Genomic DNA, 22,315 nt, shown 5'->3' on the forward strand with positions numbered 1-22,315 from the left:
AAGCATTATCAATATTTTTTTGAGAAATTTCATTATTTGGTGTGTTCAATTAGAGAACCAATTCCTTATCACCATCTAAAAAGGATGTTAGTCACGGATTATTGAAATTTTTGTAAAACACAAGCTTTTCATATTCAGCATGTTTAATGTGAATTTTTCTTGGTCTATGTTGAAACAGACTTTATCCTTTAAGAAATAGATTTTACTGAGTTTGTTTGTAAACTACATGTATTTGTGGAAGGTTGCTTAAACCTGAATCTGCAATTGAAGAGTTAGATACTCTTTCACTTGGGAGATGAATTTAGCGCTATCTTTTTTAAGTTCTTAATATTCATTGGAGTATTTAACATTGAAACTGTCTTTTATACTTGTGTCTTTATTTGCCTTGACTACATCTGCCTTGAAGTACTATCTTTATCAGCTGTAGATTTACATTCTATGTCTTTCATTCAGAGACATGGCACTTTATTTTTTCATATACATGAGTTTTTGAAAAATACTAGATCTGTTAGTTAGTTTACCTAATGAGGTGATCAAAGGTTTTGATAAACCAAAACTTTGTGTTGATTAAGACAATGATTTATCATGTTTTGTGTACAAAATAGGTGAGAGAATTCATCTAAGTCTTTTCGTAAAGTTTAGATAGTTAGAGAGAGTTCTAATTTTATCCGAGGTTTTAAGGTTAACTCATTTGGAGGAACCTCTTCATAAGTGCATTTAGCTTCAGGATGTTCTATTAAGGACATTATGGCAACAGTTTTGTCTGGACATATGGTAAAACTTTTTACAAGTTCTATAACAGGAAAGTAAATAATATCAGTACTAAAACACTTTTCTTCAGTTGTAGTTACTGGATGATCTTGTGATTTTTATCCTTTATTAAATGTTGGCATTTATATAAAAATTGTTTTTAGTTTGTGTCTACACTTTAAACAAGCTAATTCATTACTTGAGACCGAAGGCGAAATATGAATAAGAATGTTCCTTCATCCAAGCATATCTTGGATGTGCAGGATGAAGGTCATTCTTAGAATATGAGCCTGAGGCTCGAAAGTAATTAATTCCCACCCTAGGGATTATCAGTCAGACCCACCCTTTTCCACTGGGTTTTATATTTGGTCGACACAAACTTGCTTTGAATTATGACAAGTTATTATGGAACAGGTGCTTATATACTAGGGTCAAGGTCACTGGCCAGCTATAGGTGGTTATATAGTTTGTTTCTTTAAACAGAGATATTATATGTAAGCTTCACCCCTCATAGAGAAGTAAAGCTAATTCATTACTTTCGAGCCTCAGGCTCATATTCTAAGAATGACCTTCATCCTGCACATCCAAGATATGCTTGGATGAAGGAACATTTTAAAATACAAAATGCCTTGGAAACTTGTTTTGATAAACAATTAAAAATACATTTTCAATCACCTTAAGCTGAAACATTTACAAATCTTTTTCTGATAGATAATTGCCATCAAATATAATTGATAGAACAGTTTCTAAATATTTACAATTACATTATAATTCTATAGATAACTTTTATTCTTTCTTGAACAGAAATCTATATTTTGCTTCAAACGAAATCTAAATAAAGTGGCAAAAACATTTTTGAAAAATTACATTGTGTTCTGAATTGGTCCCAACACTACAGATAACTTCCTAATGAGCACATTTCCTCGTAGGGAATATTAACAGTGCTAAAAAGATAAATAATATTTCCAATAAGAAAAAGAACATAAGAAACATGATGTGTAACTATGATCCTAATCATAAACAACTTTTATAATTCAATATAACTCCCCACTAATGAAGGTTTAACATCCAAGAATGAAAAAATGACATGATGGAAGTATTGGCAGCTAGCTGTGAAACCACTGCATTATTTAAACATGTTTCCCCTTTTCAACTAATTACTTCAGGAAAATTACTCTTAAACCATCTAATATGCGTCATATGACAGGACTTAGTTTCAATACCACTGCTGTTTTAGTTCTTAAAACATTGGTTCAGGAAATTAAAGTTGGTGCTTATTAAGAGTATATCAATTATTCAGGTTTTATTTTATTACACTCACACAACATTCACCACAAGAACTATCATGCATGCTTCTTATTTATTCTTATTACACAAGAGTTTGCTGTTTATTTAAAATTCATTCGTACTTCAACTTCATCAAAAACTTAACATGAAGCAGGACAGACAGATGGATGAAAGAATGGATGAACAAACAGATGCATGCAGACTGAAAAAACATAATGCCCCTAGGTGGGGCATACAAATTATCAAGGTTATCTGTAAAACATTGTTGTGAGATCTTTGAACACTATAATCAGTAGGCTGATTTGGTCATCTTCTATTATCACATATTTTGTGCCCTAATTACTAAAATATTTTCAGGACAACCTGTGATTATCAAACATGTTATTTAAGCAGCATTTTTGAAAACTGGGACCATGATTTAAATTACTTCGCCCATCAGCAAAACAGAACTCTATAAAATACAATGCAAATGTTAATTACAAATGGAACCATTTTGTATCTACTATAATTAAAGTTAAATGTTAAATCAATTAATTTTTTTCTTCTGTTTAAATAATTTTAATCCTGCAGGATGAAATCTAAATAAAAAATATCATCCTAATTATGAAACTGGCATTGAATCAAATAAATGTAATATTTGAAAGTCATTAATATTCATAATGAATATACCAGGGTAATTATGATTTAAATGATGTAAACAATTAAATATTTGGCATCTTCACAAGAATTATTTTAAATCATTTATGAAATTATTTGCTGATGATGAATTTTCTACAGGCTTTTTCAAATTATTATATAATTTGTACATGTCTATTTAGTACTTTTTAATTAATTTATTTACCATTAAAACTTCATCATCTTCAGCAAAAGGGAACAAATTAAAAAAACTTTCCTTTTTTTTAATAATTCAGATATTAAATAAACCGGAAGTTCTTTCCTATCTATAATCATCCATTTATAAAGGATAAAGATTTATTCATAAAAGAGTACATGCAGTTATTCAGGAAATCAGAAGATGAAGAGTTCATAAGATACATGTACGTGTATTTTCAAAAATATGAAACCTAAAGAAAAAAGCATTTGTTTAATGCCTAAAAGTCCAATCCAATTCTAGTCTAAAAAAGACTTTGTGACAAAATTTCAGATGCAATCTTCAACAAGTAGGACCTTTTTAACCAAATCTAAAGGTTATAATAGAGAAGACTTTATTCAAGGACAAACACAATCCAAATCTGATACAAGAGTGCACACGCTGAAATGTCTCGCCTTCTATACTAACCATTGATATTATATTGATAGTCCTAAGTATAAAGTTAAGCTTTATAACAACTGTCACATAAACTTAACATTAACTAAGATAACTAAACAAAGACCAATGAACCTTGAAAATGAGGTCAAGGTCAGATGAACCATGCCAGGCTGACATGTACAGCTAACAATGCTTCTATACAACATATATAGTTGACCTATTACACATGTATTACTTATAGTTTAAGAAAAATAGACCAAAACACAAAAACTTAACACTGTGCAATGAACCGTGAAAATGAGGTCACGGTCAAATCAAACCTGCGCGACTGACATAAAGATCATAAAATATTTCCATACACCAAATATAGTTGACCTATAGCATATAGTATTAGATAAAAAGACCAAAACTCAAAAACTTAACATTGACCACTGAACCATGAAAATGAGGTCAAGGTCACATGACATCTGCCCGCTAGACATTACACCTTACAATCATTCCATACAACAAATATAGTAGACCTATTGCATATAGTTTGAGAAAAACAGACCAAAACACAAAAATTTAACTATAACCACTGAACCATGAAAATGAGGTCAAGGTCAGATGACACCTGCCAGTTGGACATGTACACCTTACAGTCCTTCCATACACCGAATATACTAGCCCTATTGCTTATAGTATCTGAGATATGGACTTGACCACCAAAACTTAACCTTGTTCACTGATCCATGAAATGAGGTCGAGGTCAAGTGAAAACTGTCTGACAGACATGAGGACCTTGCAAGGTACGCACATATGAAATATAGTTATCCTATTACTTATAATAAGAGAGAATTCAACATTACAAAAAATTTGAACTTTTTTTTCAAGTGGTCACTGAACCATGAAAATGAGGTCAAGGACATTGGACATGTGACTGACGGAAACTTCGTAACATGACGCATCTATATACAAAGTATGAAGCATCCAGGTCTTCCACCTTCTAAAATATAAAGCTTTTAAGAAGTTAGCTAACACCGCCGCCGCCGCCGCCGGATCACTATCCCTATGTCGAGCTTTCTGCAACAAAAGTTGCAGGCTTGACAATAAAACACACTTTACTTATTATAGGCCAGAATCCAAGGTTTATAAAAAAATAAAGAAGTACCTTCAAATTGGTTAGACATTGTAAGAATGGGACATATATGACAAAAAATAACAACATAGGGTTGAAGAGATAAAAGTGAAATCTTATTGTACAAGTTATACAGAATGTGCTAACAAGAAGGCTCTTAAATAAATAGGTATTTCCTTAATTCTTTAATATTTTCTTGCTGCTCAATGTGCATTAAACGTGCATCAAACTTGCATCCACATATTTTCAGTAATCAAAAACAGATTTCTGCACATAGTTTGCAGATTTTCCTTTATTACAAGAAGGTATTATTCACATACCGGTAATATGTTATCATTCCTCCTAATCAGTCAGTTTATATAATTAAGTATTCTAAATGCTTTTTTAAAATGAGGTAAAATTTATATAATATCATGTAATATGTAATGCACATCGCCACATGCATGATTAATCATCTCTATTCTGTAATAAGTTCGCCACTGTCACCGTTGGATTACTATTCCTATGAATCGCACTCTGCAATGTTGCAAGCGAGACAAAAACTACTGTAAACTTAACAGACTCATACCAAATGTTCCTAGAAAAAAGGTCTTTTCTAATACATGAGTGTCATCAGATAAAATTCAACATAATACAAGTGTATGTATAAGAACTCAAACAAAACAGACCTGAAATTCCTCATTTATTTCACATGTACATGTATAAGACTAAGATTGATTTTGAAACATTCAAATGTGAATAAAAGAGGAATTTGGTCTGTTTTGTTGGAGTTGTTATAACTATTCAATATCAAACAGTTACGGTGCAGTCCGGTGTATCTGCGCACATAAGACTTATGACTTCACTTCATTCAACTGATAAAACCAATAATTGGATAATTTTGTGTGAACACATTCATAATATACTTTTATTTCATAAAATCTTCTGTTTGTATGGTTTCATCCTCTAGATTTTGTGTAATGTGTGTCCAAAATTAGGGAAACTCCTGTTCTGAGAGTTCCTCCAATGTCCGGTGATTTCGCGCATGCCTTCCAAAAATAGCTTATTTGGAATAAAGGAGAGATTTTACACTACGAAATATAGCTGAGTTTGTACCAAACACACTTCCAAGGATGCAGAGCAAAAATTATTTCAATCTGATATTAATTTGAATTAAATAAAACCAATTTTATCTGATGATGTAATTTTTTTAATGGAAATTGGCCAAATATGGTAAATCACAGGATTTCAGTTATTAATTAATTCTTGAACTTATCAATTTTATTCTTTTTTATCCCTTCGGAAGGATAAAACAATAACAAGAACGGTTTTGTATGTGTTACTGTGTTGATATGACGAAATCAGCTAATGCGCGATAACACGAGCCGCGCGGACACCGGGGACTCCACTGTACAGACTTTCCATGGGGATATTTTCAACACTAAAAAGGTTAACAGATATATGATACTCATTGGCATAAGTTCTATCTGACTCAGCTCACATGTATATCAAAATATCCAAAGAAAAACCAGCAAGAGAAATTGGTAGAGATTTCCTGAAAATGAAATAAATTAGAAATAATTGATGTACAAACATACTTATTAGATATGGCTTTTTCTTTTTTCACTGTGTTTATTTACCAGGCAATAAACAACTTATCTAGTTCAAAATCTCAACTTGTGACAAAAGAGAAGGTTCTGCTAATATTTTGTTTTATATCTATATACATAAATACAAATTTCCTGTCATAATAAGTTAATCATAACTTCAACTGAAATATATATAGGCATACTGCTGTTGTGTACTGTTAAGTTCTGATAAGGAAATTGACTTGATATATGCACAAAACTAAAAGAGCAAATGGTCTTGACTGAAGTAAATACAAAACAAAAGTAATGAGACCAAACTACATTCTGTAGTATAGGTTAAAAATTTTCAACACCAACAGAAGTACAATAACCAAATGGTCTTGGCAAATTAAAGCCTTGAATAGATCCAGTAAAATGTGAAGATTAGAAGATAACAGTATTAAATTAAGTAGTGCTTATGAAAACTGGCTGTCAAATGTCAGAAACATTATCACAGGTTGTTGTTATCAATAGTAATATCAAATAAAAGAGGGACGAAAGATACCAAAGGGACAGTCAGACTCATAAATCTAAAACAAACTGACAACGCCATGGCTAAAAATGAAAAAGACAAACAGAAAAAACAATAGTACACATGACACAACATAGAAAACTAAAGAATAAACAACACGAACCCCACCAAAAACTAGGGGTGATCTCAGGTGCTCCGGAAGGGTAAGCAGATCCTGCTCCACATGTGGCACTCGTCGTGTTGCTTATGTGATTACAAATCCGGAAAATAGTCTAATTCGGTAGGTCACATTCATGAAAGGGAAGGGGATTGTAGTTACAACGTAAGGAACATATCCGATATCATTTGTGAAACGGTTATTCCATAACGGTCAACCAACTCATGATGGCGTCCGTAAAATTTACGAAGGGATGATTTCAACTTCACCATTTGGAACTTTTGGTTTAATAGCTTCCTTGTGAGCAGTAACCCTCTATCAAGAAAATCATGATAGGAAACGCAAGCACGGGAATATCGTATCAATTGGGAGATATATACCCCGTATGCAGGTGCTGCTGGAATGTTGCTACTTAGAAATGGAAAGTTCACAATTGGAAAGCTGAAATCATCTCTTTTTAATAAATGTTTTACTTCTTCTTTAGAGAATTTCTTATTTTTGGTAGTTCTTTCATAGTTTCTGGGGTTTTTTTTCCACAGTTGTCTAAGGCAGTCCTCTTCTTTATTGGCTTATGTGGAAAAAATAGTCCAAGGCAAAAGTATGGTGTTTATAAATGAGACCCCCCCCCCCCCCCCCCCAAAAAAAAAAAAAAACCAAAGTGACAAATGCAAAAATGATTTGTACATATAGCTTTAATGAAGTCTTTGAATAGATCAAAAACAAAACATCTGAAAAAGAAATCATCTTTGCTTGTGAAACTTTAAAAAGTCAAAAACAATGTATTTAGAACTTAAATTGGAACAAAGTTTGAGTAAAACAAAGTTTAGATAAAAGTTTAGGTAGAACAAAGTTTAACTAGAACAAAGTTTAAGTAGAACAAAGTTTGAGTAGAACAAAGTTTATGTAGAACAGAGTTTGAGTAGACCAAAGTTTAAGTAGAACAAAGTTTGAGAAAAAAAAAGTTTGTGTTGATCAAATTTCAAGTAGAGCAAAGTTAAGAACAAAATTTGTGTAGAACACAGTTTGAAAAGAACAAATTATTGAGTAGAACAAAGTTTGAGAAGAACACAGTTTAAGTAGAACAAAGTTTAGGAATAACAAAGTTTGAGTTGAACAAAGTTAAGGTAGAACAAAATTTCAGAACAACAAAAGTTAGGTAGAACAAAATTTAAGTAGAACAAATTTGAGTAGAACAAAGTTTAGGTAAAAAAACAAAGTTAAAAAAAAAAAAACTTTTGAGAAGAACAAAATTTGAGTAGAACAAAGTTAAGAACAAAGTTTAAGTAGATCAAAGGTTTAGTATAACAAAGTTTAAGAAGAACAAAAGTAAAGTAGATAGAACAAGTTTAAGAAGACCAGACTTTGTTATACACAGTTGAAGTAGAACAAAGTTTAAGTAGAACAAAGTTTAAAAAGAACAAAGTTTAAGAAGAACAAAGTTTAAGAAGAACAAAGTTTTAGAAGAACAAAGTTTTAGATGAGCTTATGGATTTGACTTAAAACCACACTACCACACTACCCTGACACCACTATAAGCATGTTGCCTGTCAGTTAAGAAAACAACAAAAAAATAGTGAATCATACAACAATATTACTAGCTCCAGCAATTCTTCTTCGTTCTTAAAAAGTTTTAATGAAGCATTAAAGTAATAACTGCATCTCTTTGACATTAAATTGAAAGGATGACTAAATGCTAGTACAATGTATTACAAAAACATCAAAAGTCATTTCCCTCCCACCCTGACAATTAAAGAATCTAAGGAAATATCAAAGTACTAAAATCTTAAGTAGTATCTGTGAATTGACTGATACCTTGAAGATAAATCTATTACACCTCCTGAAAGTCAATTAAGTTACCACAAAAAACAAATTACAGTTTTATTTTGCAGACAAAAAGTTAAGTTGGAAACAACTGAGACAATTTGCTGTTATTGCTTATATCTGAATAAGTTAAGAGATCTGATTCTTAATCAGTTATATATTACTTATGTTTGTGTTGAAACATCAAGTTCTGTAACTCAAGGCTGATCAAACTATTCACAACTAAAATTGGTCGCCATGCTCGTAGCTACAGACAAAATTAAACTTGTTGGATCATTTAATTTTACCTAATAAGTATTAGGATTGGTAACATATGCAATTTCTTTAATTCACTTTGGTAGATTTAATGTCTCCTTCAGAAAGTTCCTAATTTGGCTGGAATCAATATTTATTTTCTAGAAGAAAACTGAAAAGAGTCTAAATTAAATTGTAATTTATTAATTTCGATGAATTTAGAAGTTCTGCTATTTTAGTAGTCAGTTCCGTTCTATGGTTGATATATAATTATCAGATACAGCAGAACCGAAGGCCTTTGTAGATAATTCAATAATAAAATTTTCCGCTGCATCATTTTTCATAAAGGAAGTGTTTAGATATAATCAGGATACTGCCATACATAGTTAGTAACTGATTTGACTAAAGTCAAATTGACTAATAGTTAATTTCTTATCATTATGGACAAACTGCTGATATGGCAAAAAGTGATATCAATTTTCTGCTGGAAGGATCTTTTTTAGCTCATTTCCAATTCTATTGGATATTATTAAATTAATAATGGTACCACTGACACTTAGTCTAACAAGTTTGTGTATAAATTACTGTAATTCAAGGTAACAGAAATAGGATGTAGGTGTGTGACAGATCGCACGTTATAACTCATCACTGTCAAACTGCTGCTCAAAACATGAAGTCATTCTGTTCAGTATTTAAAAAGCATGACCATGCAAATATTAGATATCATTTGATATACTAAAAAATTCAAATGATAAGCAAACAGGTAGCAGGCCTCTGACAGATCTAGAAAGTGCTCATACCTAACAACCCACCATTGTCAAGCTGCTGACCAAATATGAAATACTGTGGATTCATTATTATTCGTTGGATACCAGTTTTCTGGGATTTCATGGTTACCTGGGAAACATGAATGCCAATCTATGTCCAAAGAATTGCAAATTTTCTGTAGGAATTTATGCAAACTTTGGCCAAACCACAAAATTAAACATCCATGAAAATGCAAATTTTCCTCAATAGGTACACCAGAAAATAAGTGAATCCTCAGTATTTCTGTTTGGTAATTTTGATAAAAATTTGACGAAAATACTTGTTGGATGATTTAGGACAATATGGTTCTTTGATTTTCTTTCACGTTGTGAATCTGTAGGTGAGTTGCTACCTCATTGACATTCCTCCTACATCCAATCTTGTTTAAACAAAAAACATATTACCACTAAACATTCCATTTCAATTATTCAGTACAATACTTGATATGCACTATGAATATTTACATATGTATTCATTGTCACACCAGGGATATATATGTTTTCAAATCTACTAACCTAATTTAACCTTTACTATTATATAAACTATTATATAAACTGTTATATAATCCAAATACGTAAAACAACAAATACAAAGGCCAAAGCAAAAATAATCTTGGATTCCATTTCAATTAAAAAAGTTATCTTTTTAAATGGACAAAAATATGGAAGAAGTGAAATTTGTTTCTATTTGCATTTATATTATTAAATAGTCATATTGGTCAAGTATGTGAGTGCCATATGACATACTGTGTAGGACGATATCATTAGTTACATAGTGTGCTAGTGACCTTAAATACGATGCATATGGGGTCAGTAACCTCCATATGGGGTTGGAGCAAAGCTTGAATCCCCATATTGTATTTACTGACCCCATATATATATCGTATTAGGTGACGTAATATGAACCTTACTAACCTAATATGGAATATACACGGTTTCCACGAGGTTGCTCTTAACCAATCATATTCTTAGAAATGTATAGGAGGTAAGATAATGCTTTATACTCCAATAATTCAGGTAAATTTGACAGGGGAAGTAATGCTCATGTAGTCAAGAGTCAAAAGTCAAGATTCACTGTTAACATACAAATATATAAAAAAAAAGTGGTGAAAAAAATATGCATTATTTTTTCGCTTCCAATTACAGAATTTATAACAACTAGCTGTCTACTGAGTATTTTCAACAGTGATATTTAGAAATATAGTATCAGAGGGCTTGTCCAAAGGTGGGATGTATTGCACTGCATGCAGAAGATATGGCCATAAATATGTGTACAGTGCTAAATAATTGAAATACAGTATTTAAAGCTGATATTTAGTCAATCATCAAGGTTATTATTAATCAGTATATCCCCCTCATTTTAGTGATTTAGTGATAATCCTATAGAGTAATGTTTTGTGATGTTGTAATATTCATGCCATTAATAACTTCACATATCTCACCTAAACTCAATATTGTCTATCTTTTTCTCCCCATGAGACCATGTATTACTGGTGCTAAACTTTGTGCTACCACCAAGGATGTGTTCCCATAAGTATTGACCTGAAAATAAAATTTAAATACATGAGGATGAACTAACATCAGTAAAATAGTACTGGAAGACTGCATGCAATAGAAAAACAAAGCATACAGGGTTTCCATCCATGACACAATTAAAGCATTATTTTCTAAGCAGAAATTTTGTAGAAATGTCCTTAAATTTTTCAAGATTAAAAATAGGTTCTAATTAAAAACCAAGTCTCAAAAAATAATTCCTGATATTGGAAATTTCTTTTGTTTTTTTCTCTCCATCTGATGGGTAAAACCTATGTGATATAAGGTAATGGTGTACCTGATGGAGAAATCATTTGTTTTTGTAGGAATGAGTGTAACAGTGGAAAAATATTTATTTGAGAATTGAATGCTCTTTTTTATAAATTTATTGGGGTGTAAAAGCGTTGACCGAAGTACATTTTGTATGAAGCGCGGAAGCTCTTCATACTAAAAATGTGTGCACGGTCAATGCTTTTACAACCATATGAAGTTACAAAAAAAAGCATTCAATACTTATAATTACATTTTTACCTATAGGATCATGAAAACTCGCCTTTTATCAAGTTTTTATTTCATTTACTATTGTGGGACCTCATGTCATCATGAATGAAAAGTTGCATTGTGTAATGCAATTTCATTGTGTAATGCAATTAATTAAGGAATATCACGAGATTGCTAGTTAGCCAATCAGAATAACGTATTATAATGAAACATACATCTAATGTAATTATTTACCTAATGATCTTCTAAAACTTGTAGTTTTTCTTACATGTTCAACAAACTTACAAATATATCTATCATGTGTAACCAAATCATAAAAAAATGATGTATATCAAGTTAAATATGGTACAGTATTACATTTGTTTAAAATGATTTTGTAAGACCAACCTGTCACATAATCTAATTTGTAAATGTAATAAAAGTATTATGAATTGTATATAGATTTCATATTTTAGATCTACATGAAAGAGCTTGTCATATATTTATAAAACTTTTGTTCTTGTTAAATGAATCCCAGTTATGTCTGGTATATGATATTGCAACTATGGTAATAAATCTAAGACATAGTAATGGTCCCTTGATGACCTGGTATGAAGTTGTTTCACTAGATGAATTGCTACTTCAATAATATGCATTTGAGGTCTTTAAATGATGTGGAGGAGTGAAGTAACAATGGATGAGAAAGGGGCAAGAACCATGCATTCCAAATCATTACCCCTGATATATAACAAAAAGCTAACAAGTCTATCAACAGGAATATGCTGTCTGAACATGAAAAAAATACCCTTAAAATACTGATGATAATTCATAATAATAAAATACACTTTCCCCCCTGTTGGAGCATTCAGAGTGTACCTCCTCCTAAGAAAGACAACTCTTGTCAAACCATTCAAGGGGAAGTAATTGACACTAGAACTTAAAAATGTAGAATACAAAGTGGTACCAGTCTTGCATGTCTACAGTTATTAAGGTTATTTCAATATTCCTTTTAATCATTGTAGAATTCATAGTAACTTAAGTTTTAATTAAAATTCAATTCAAATTTCATTGTGTTAAAAGTAAGAAATCTTACAAATCTTACAATCCATAGTGTCCTGATATGATAAGAAGATGCTTATGTCAGAAGAAAAGGGGATGTGAGCTTAATATCCATGAAACATCAACCCAACAAAATAATTAACCAGAAGATAATCTAGAGAGAAATGTACAGTCTTATTTCAACAATAAACAGATAATCTGGCGATAATACTGTATAGCAAACACACCAGTCTAACAATATGTTATGCAAGCTTTTACTATTATATTAGAAAAGTGTATCAATTATAAATAATATAATAATAAAACTCTATATTTCCCTTTTTGTTAGAAGTCAATAATTTGTTTCTACCAGCCTTTCATGTAATAACTTTCAACCTACAGAAACAAATCTTACATTTCCAACCTTCAAACCAGAAGATTTCCCTCTTAACAATTGATTAATAAGCAATTATCTCTGTAAATATTTATTTTTATGACCTCCAGTATCAATTAATCAATCAAAACCACTCTGTACCAATAAAAACATACATAATAAACCTTTTACACTGGAAATATTCAATAAGAAAAGGAAATATACCACTTGATTTTTGATTACCGCAGCCAGTTGATTGACAGGGGGCATCTCTAGCAAAATTTATCATTGCTATTTTGGAATTTCATTAAATATCTGTCACTCCCGTGTTTGATCAGCAGTTGCAATTTCTGATTCTTACAATGTTAGGTGACTTTAGAAGAAGAAATTTTCTTGCAATCAAGATGTAATTTTCCCCAGCCAGACAAATAAATACTGACCAAGTTGTTCACGTTAATTACAGACACCCTCTTGCTGATCACAATCAATCAGAGAAAAGTCTTGTAACTAACAACCTTAAGTAATTATTGCTTTATATTTATAAGATTTTTGTTACAATCCTTTTATTTTAAAGCTTATATTCTATATTTAGGTCACTGTAAATTTCAGCTTCAAACTACTTAAGTAATATAATTAAAATCATTTTTTTTGCAATTCTTTAAGTTTGCGAATGCTACTCTGATAATTAGTTAGTTTTCAAGCACTTTAGAACTCAAGTATTCTTTAAAGACTAGCTACCAAAATTTGTTTTTCAAATTAGAACCTCAAAGCCGTTAATAGTCATGTTCCATGGTTAAAGTTATGGCCTACCACCAATTAATTGTGAAACAAGACTACAATAAACCTTATATCTTACATCAGGTACTATAAGAACAATCATTTGACCCTGAAAATGCAAAAGTAAATAAAATTCTTAAATTCTTTCAAAAGTATTTAGAATGATATATTATATATTTCAAATTGTACTGTGATTTGACAAGACATGGAAGCAAAATATATTCCCATGACTGAATTCTTGACCACCTAATGTTCTATTAATATAAGTATTATTGTAACAACGTATCTTCTATTGCATTAATATAAGTATAATTGTAGCATTTTATCTCCTGTTGCAATAATGTAAGTATAATTGTAACAATTTTATCTCAATCTACACGGTGATATATAGAGATCTATAATAGAATGAATTTATCATGTGATCAATATATACTTGTGGAAGATAAATGATAAATTCATCAAATTTGACAGAGAATTTCCACTGTTCGCACCTAAAGTTTCCAAGATATTACAAAATCAATCAAAATTTCAATTAAAGACAAGTGAAAAAGTAAATAATATATTTGTCAATACTTTACAGTTGTAAGAATGCTACTGAGAATAAGCTGAAGTAAAGTGTTCAGTAGACTTGCTAATGTTGTTAAAACCCACTGAGAAAAACTTCGAAATTCAATAGATTTGCTTAAATAAAGCACAAGTGATATTTATAGCTATTCAAAATCTGTACACATTGAACAACTTAAATCCAAGGGTACTTAGGATTCTTGAAAGTTTTACAGAAATAGCTAGGTCAAAGAAGTATGATTTAACTGCCAACAAGATGTCTTGAGTACATTCAATGATTGAGAAGTCTCATTATTTACTTAAAAGATTACAGAGTCTATTTATTTATACTGTAGACATATTTAACCATGCTAAAAACAATCAAGTTTTCTTCAAACAAGAGAAGAGTTGAAAATAAATTATTATAAGTACTGGCAACAAAAAACAAGCTGTTATTTCAAGCCTTAAAGGTCGATTGCAACGTTTTATTATGCATGTCTAACTATTTATTCTAGCTTCTATCAAAGTCAACAACGGAACATTTTACTTTTCCAATATACCCAAATCATGTCTTGTTGATCATGTTATAAAATAACTTTGAAAAAAGTAATTTAAATTGCATGATTAATCACATGTTCTTTATGCATCTGACAGAATCTTTAATAAATTCATCTTTGTAGAACTCCGTGATTAACTGTTAGTCATGGTTGCAAACTTGCAATCAAAGATTTAAAAACAAATTGAAGTAAAGTCTCTTGATTATCAGTGACTGATATATACGCACTGGAAACAAAAGGACTGTTTTAGGAAATGCTTTTAAGCATGATGTCGATAAAAGTTGAAATAGACAGCCAATGCCAATTATACGCTGGTATGAAACAGTTATACTTAGTACAGTGTAATGGTAGGGTAGTATTGACTTCATACCATAGACAAGAGGCTGTCACAACGACAGCAAACCGGATTTATTAACATTTATTTGTGTCCTGGCAATATCACAAGAACCATAACTCCTGAACGGTAAAAGTCAAAATCGTCATTATTGAACTTGACCTCCATTTTGTCATCAGTAACAACATATTAAAATTTGGGAAGCTTTGGTAGAACAGTTTATGCGTAAATACACGGACACGACTGGAAACTCCATTTTTCAATCTTTCAAGAACCATAACTCCTGAACGGTAAAAGTCAAAATCGTCACTATTGAACTTGACCTCCATTTTGTCATTTGTAACAACATATTAAAATTTGAGAAGCTTTGGTAGAACAGTTAATGCGTAAATGCACGAACACGACTGGAAAAACCATTTTTAACTCTTTCAAGAACCATAACTCCTGAACGGTAAAAGTCAAAATCGCCCGCCGTACATCCTCAAATCAATAACCGACATTTTTGTCACAAAAATCCGGTTAAAAACCTAGAGATTTCAGTCAGGGTTTAAAAAAATATACAAATTAGAATGAAATTGAGAATGGAAATATAGGGAATGTGTCAAAGAGACAACAACCCAACCATAGAGCAGACAACAGCGAGGGCCACAAATGGGTCTTCAATGCAGCAAGAAATTTCCACACCTAGAGGCGTCCTTCAGCTGGCCCCTAAACAAATATGTATACTAGTTCAGTGATAATGGACGTCATACTAAACTCCAAATTATACACAAGAAACTAAAATTAATAGGTCTTCTTATTAAATGGTTCTTCTTTAAGACATACATTGAAATCACACCTAAACTCTCAGAAATATTAGGTGTAGGTGTAAATTTGAATTCTCAGGAGATATTTACCAAGCATATTACATTATTTATAAAAACATCAACATGTTTTTCATTTCTGTTTAAAAATAAAAACCACCATGTGTATTTTGGTTTTGTAATTACAGTTTGTTACCTATTTATGGTCACCACGCTAAGAATTAAGAAATTTCAATTTCCCAATTGTACATGCAGTGATGTCACAAGTTATTCTTAACAAGGCAGTATACAATTGTTATTCCCATTTTCCGTCACCCAATAGCCATTATGACAAGAAGCACACCACATTATACCCATAGCAATGATGTGTTTAATCTCTAACAATTTCTTTAGGGATTTGGTGTTCAATTTAAAGAATACATCTTACCATAGATGGGTTGTTTTGACTTGGAGGCCACAAATCTATAACATGAATTTGATTATATGGAGCAAATATTTGTAAATGATGACAGTCTAGAATTATTTTTTTAGAAATTATTTGCAATGACGTAAGGTTACTTTTCTAATTGCATTTCAGATGATTTTCAACATAGAATTGAAAATATTTCAAGAAGTCTTTGTCAACTTTTATGACATCCGATTTTAATGTGTAGTATAAAGCTGAAAGAAAAAAATTTCAAAGAACTATTAGTTTGAATGTTGCAATTATCATTACCTAAGCTAATTATATCCTCTCAATATAATATCAATAGTCTTTTGTCATGAAAAAGTAGCAGAAATATGTTTTTTGTTACAAATACTTGCAAAATGTGTTTTGAGTGCAGGGCTTACAAAACATGTTTTTGAACAGAAATTTAATGTAGAATTCAATACAGGTAATTGATGAAGTACTTTTGGTGGAGATCTATAGATTATTATTATTTTTTCAAGAGAAAATGGCAAGTATAAAAACTGTATTTTGTTTCATTCTAAACAAAATTTTAAAAATATTTCACATAACGAGAGAAAACACTTTAATTACAGTAGAAGCAATTGTAGTGATGCCAATGAGAACAGATAAAAGGTTATGACATTATAAGTTCTGTATAATACAAGGTTTTAAAAGATGGTCCCTAAAATAGTGTATGCATTAGCAAAGACATCTTGTGATTGACATTAAAATGCATAATTTATAAATAGTCACCTAAGAATTCAATTTGTGACCATCAAATCACAAATTGATGCATGTAAATTTTCAAATACAATTATACTGTCATTTTCTTATTCTACTTTATCTTCCTTTAAATTTCAGTAGCAAAAGCTGCAAAACATGTCAATTTTCTTATACAACTGATTAAATGGGATAACATAAAGATCAAAAATGAACTCTAAACATAACATGAACAGAATCAAAACTACAAATCTATCTCCAAAACTAATATCCATCGTAACACCCTAATTGTGTTTGTTTAAGTCAGCCGTGATCATTTAAGCCTTTGTCATGAATTTTAAGAAGTATTGATGCACAAATATGTTGTTAGAATCTCAATTCCTACATGATGTTATATTGTTAAGATTATCTCTCCCCACATTTTAATGCCATCCAATTTCAAAGAAAATGATGTCAATTCTGTTTGCTTGATTTAAACGACAAATAAAAGCTTATCCAAAGAGAATTGCTGCAATGGAATTGTTTACTATATGCAAAGAAAACCTTGATGGTGAATTACGAAAGGTAGTAAATTAGCTTCCATAACAGCATCAAAGTGATTCAAGTGAAAAGATAGTAGCCACTTTGATGATTAGTAGCCATTAATTGTCGCCTTGTAATGATTATGTAATATAGACATGGAAAATTGTCATTAACTATTATGTTCCCTTACTAATCTATTTACAGACTTTATAAATTAAGTAACTTTGTCACACAGATCTATTAATTTTAAACCTTCAACTGTTATTGGTCACATATAAAGTGTTCTATTAGTAATATCAATTTATAAGAAAATTTTAGATAAGGAAAATCAGAGTGTAAAAGAGGAGCTTTTTATAACTAGATTCTTGCTTCTTGGCAAAAAGAAATCCTTGTAAAATAGAGGCAAAAAACACCAAGGAGATACATTCAAACTTATCAATCAAAATATGCTTCAGGGATCGATACAATGGCAAACAACAGTACACAAACCACCACATAGAAAACTAAAATCAGAGCAACATGAACCCCACAAAAAACCAAAGTGATCTCAGGTGCTCAAGAAGGGTATGCATATCCTGCTCCATAAGTGTACGTATCTGTAAGTGTTTTTGTTTCACAGGACAAGCTGTATTTTGGTTTTGTTTGAGGATTTCCACTGGTCCTGGATTCCACAAATAAAGAATCAAGCTTTTTAGTATGTTCTCCTATTTATTTATATTGTAGTCCTGTAATGTTGTGTTGTCATTTTAATGTTATATTTCCCATGGCCATAAAAGAGGGAGGTTTGGAATGCCACAAAACCAGGTTCAACCCACCATTTTTTTTTCCTTTAAAAATGTCCTGTACCAAGTCAGGAATATGGCCATTGTTATATTATAGTTCGTTTCTGTGTGTGTTACATTTTAACGTTGTGTTTCCGTTGTGTTGTTTGTTTTCTCTTATTTTTGAGTGTGAATTCACATTACTATAAGAAGTGTCACGGTACTTATCTATCCCAAACTCATGTATTTGGTTTTGATGTTATATTTGTTATTCTCATAGGATTTTGTCTAATGCTTAGTCCATTTCTGTGTGTGTTAAATTTTAATGTTGTGTCATTGTTCTCCTCTTATATTTAATGCGTTTCCCTCAGTTTTAGTTTGTTACCCCAATTTTGTTTTTTGGCCATGGATTTATGAGTTTTGAACAGCGGTATACTATTGTTGCCTTTATTTAGAAAAACCCCTGATATAAACTGATATGAAAAGACCAATCAGAAAAGGATTCATCTAAATGACAGCAAGGGGTAAGGTCACCTCAATAGTACAGTAAAATCTGGATGCATACCAAATATCATTGATCTGCCACTGTTGGTTTAGATACCATAAACTGACCTAATCCCAAACTGTGAATTCCTGCTGCCATTGCCACTAGAAACAGCTGCATACCTAGGTCTCACTTTTTTACTCTGTCAAGGCCAGACAGGGATGATGAACTTAACTATTACTTTCAGATAACTTTCTTTTTTTTTAACTTGTTGCAATTGAACTAATCTCAGTGAAGTCATTCCTCTAATTCAATTATACTGGTCCTTGTTCACAATAATTCCAATCACTGATCAACTATGTGGGATACTAATATCCTTTCTCCTTTCTCCAAAACCCTTTAGAATTCCCTAATTTGCTGGAACAAATCCAATTTATCACATTCCTTTTAGGTTTTACCATACTGAATTTCAAAGTAACAACCTGAAACTAACATTGAACTCAAACACATTTGTCCTAGAAGATCTAAATGGATTTTCTTTCCAAGACTTCGTTGTCATTAACTGTCAGAATTACATTTCAGTTTTTTATTTACATTGTCAACAACAATTCTTCTAAATAGAACTTACTTTATGGGTAACAAATATCCTTGAAGACAATAAGCTTCATTAAATTCAATTAGTTTGACTTTAATATCTATCAAATATTTTTAGAAGGTTTCTGGCAGAACAAAATATATGACACTCATAAACTAGCAGTCACATATTCTTCCTTGAATCCTCATATTATATTTAATTAAAACTATTTGTAGAATAATTTTTCTAAACTCTGACAACCCAAATGCACTTAAACCACAACTTTCTATGTTGGCCATTTTTTTTTAAAGAAAAAGCCTTCTTCCGAAATGATTTGAGTTAATTAAAGTCACAAAAATTGTTTCAAAATGTTGTTTAATGAAATTTACTGGGAAGTACAGTGGCCAGTATTAGAGTGGAAGTCAATGCAAGATTTCTACAGCAGTGCTCAACTTCACTCATTGTACTTTGAGCTTCAACTATTCAGGCAGATAATTTGATTGGCTGCTTTTTGATACTAGAATATGTGACCTTGACATTTGACCATTGATGTCAAATTGAAAGGTTCAAATGCACTTCTAATTTCATGCACTGAACATTTTCTGATGAAAGTCAAATGTAAGACTAGAGACAGACCTACAGTATACCCTTAAAGACATAGGCAGGCAAGGTATAACCTTAAAGTTTGACCTGTAACCTGTCAGTTATACAAGTTCACCCACTCCCCATGGCCAAGCAGGAAACAATTAAAGCTTGATGAAGACTGGATCTAAGACAGAATCTAGACAGGAATCTATTGTGCCTTACAGAAGTGATAAGTTCACACAGATGGACACAAGAACAATGGCATCATTATTTAATATGCACCTTAGTTTCCTGTGAGGAATTTACAAAGTGTTTAGTATTTGATAACTGATTGAACTTAAAATCAAAGGTGTGGTTAATGGAAGATCTGTACCCATCAGCAAACAGCTTCTTCAAGAATTGACATAACTTAACATTTCTTCAAAATTATGATGCTTGAAAGACAGGTTATATAAATAATTAAATCTCTATGCCTTGGTTAACTGTGGAAATGTACTAGTCAATAAGGGCAATAACAATCCTTAATATACACATTTCTACAAAAAAAAATTGACAGAAAAACTGAAAAAAATGGGGTTTGCTAAAACTTTGCATTAAAGAGTTAGGTGTTTCTTCTAATTATAAAATCCTCCTCTATAATAAGCCCGATTGATATTGATGCAAATAAAACAGTTTTAATTTGTAGACTACTTTTATAGGATAACATTATACACTATGTACCCAAGAGTCTGGGAAATCAAAAGATAATAAGCTTATTGAAACTGAGATTAAAAGTTTTATCTATGTATAAATCTAATAAAAAGTAGACATACATAAAAAGTCACTTTAGGTATTCTTATAAATCTGAGTTCTGATTCATTATGGAGATATAGCAGATTCTATTTATAACCTTAAGATCAAAGCTTCATGAACTCAAATCAATGCTTTATTGTGTCTGTTTAAAAAAGAGATTTTAAGCTCTAAAGAAAATGAAAGCCACACTTTATGACATTATGCATTGTCTCTCATTATACAGCTACAAGTGACACTTGAGGGTGTTATCTCTTCCAGGAAAATTACAAGTTGAGTACCAACGAAGACTGAAAAAATAGATGGATTTAATTTTTGTCATGGCTTATAATCATTTAAGACAACCATATTGAAACTGAAAATATCATCTTAAACAGGGGCGGATCCAGCCATTTTAAAAAGGGGGGGTTCCCAACCCAGAGTAAAGGGGGGGTTCCAGCTATATGCTCCCATTCAAATGCATTGATCGGTCAAAAAAAAGGGGGGGTTCCAACCCCCGGAACCCCCCCTCTGGATCCGCGCCTGTTAAAACATAACAAGTTCTCCAAGAAGTGCAATTGAGTTAATCAAATTCTATCACCAGGAATCAAAATTGTCCACAAAAAAATATTTCAGAGATTTATTCAGCAGCTAAATATTGTTAATAATCTACTTCCAAATATACAGAAACAAAAGTGTTTCCTAAGTACACGGATGTCCCATCTGCACTATCATTTTTTCTGTTCAGTGGACCGTAAAAATGGGGTAAAATCTCTAATTTGGCATTGAAATTTGAAAGACCATATCATAAGGAACATGTGTACTAAGTTACAAGTTGATTGGACTTCAACTTCATCAAAAACTACCTTGACCAAAAACTTTAACCTACCTCGACCAAAAACTTTAACCTGAAGTGGGACGAACAGACAGACGGACAGACGAACAAACAAACAGACAGACGCACAGACTAGAAAACATAATGCCCACAAATGGGGCATAAAAATAGCTTACTATATCAATTTATAAATCAAATAGATCTGTTTCATTGTTAGATTTTTCAGCCTTGAAATATTCTTAAATGGAAAATAGAAACAAAGAAGGAGATGGTCTCTTTTTTTTAACCAGGTAAATAGAGTGATAGATTATAGGGACAATAGAACTGACAAAAATTTAAATATATTGACCAATAAGTTTGAAGTCTGTGGACAAGTTTCATTTGGATCGCAATATATAATGTAAGGTGACTGCCTATAAATGGTGTTACCTGTCACATCTCTTTTTATTCATAAATGTTGCAGTGGTACAGAAATCATTCTTAATAAAATGTGTCAGTTAATTCTTTTTACCACCCTCTAGAATGGACAATTCATTCCAAAGTCTGATCAATATGCTTTACACAAATTTGTTACAGAAAATTCATTACTTTTGTTCTATATTTAATTCACTAATTACATCAGCAGTAGATCTCACATCTCGGTCAGTCATTTGTTAGACCTACAATGATTAGATATTGTGGACAGAACTCAATGTGGT

General features: G+C 31.3%; 1 protein-coding gene across 1 annotated transcript in view; it reads right to left on the reverse strand.

The window, feature by feature from the left end:
• LOC139491082 (ribitol-5-phosphate xylosyltransferase 1-like) overlaps window positions 1-22,315 on the reverse strand; it is a 56,779-nt gene that overhangs the window by 12,484 nt on the left and 21,980 nt on the right. The window contains exon 3 of the mRNA XM_071278395.1: window positions 10,943-11,042. Coding sequence (XP_071134496.1) covers window positions 10,943-11,042 — 100 coding nt within the window. The remainder of the gene's footprint in view (window positions 1-10,942; window positions 11,043-22,315) is intronic.

The sequence above is a fragment of the Mytilus edulis genome, chromosome 1 (genome assembly GCF_963676685.1).
Source record: "Mytilus edulis chromosome 1, xbMytEdul2.2, whole genome shotgun sequence".
In the NCBI taxonomy this organism is placed as follows: Eukaryota; Metazoa; Mollusca; class Bivalvia; order Mytilida; family Mytilidae; genus Mytilus; species Mytilus edulis.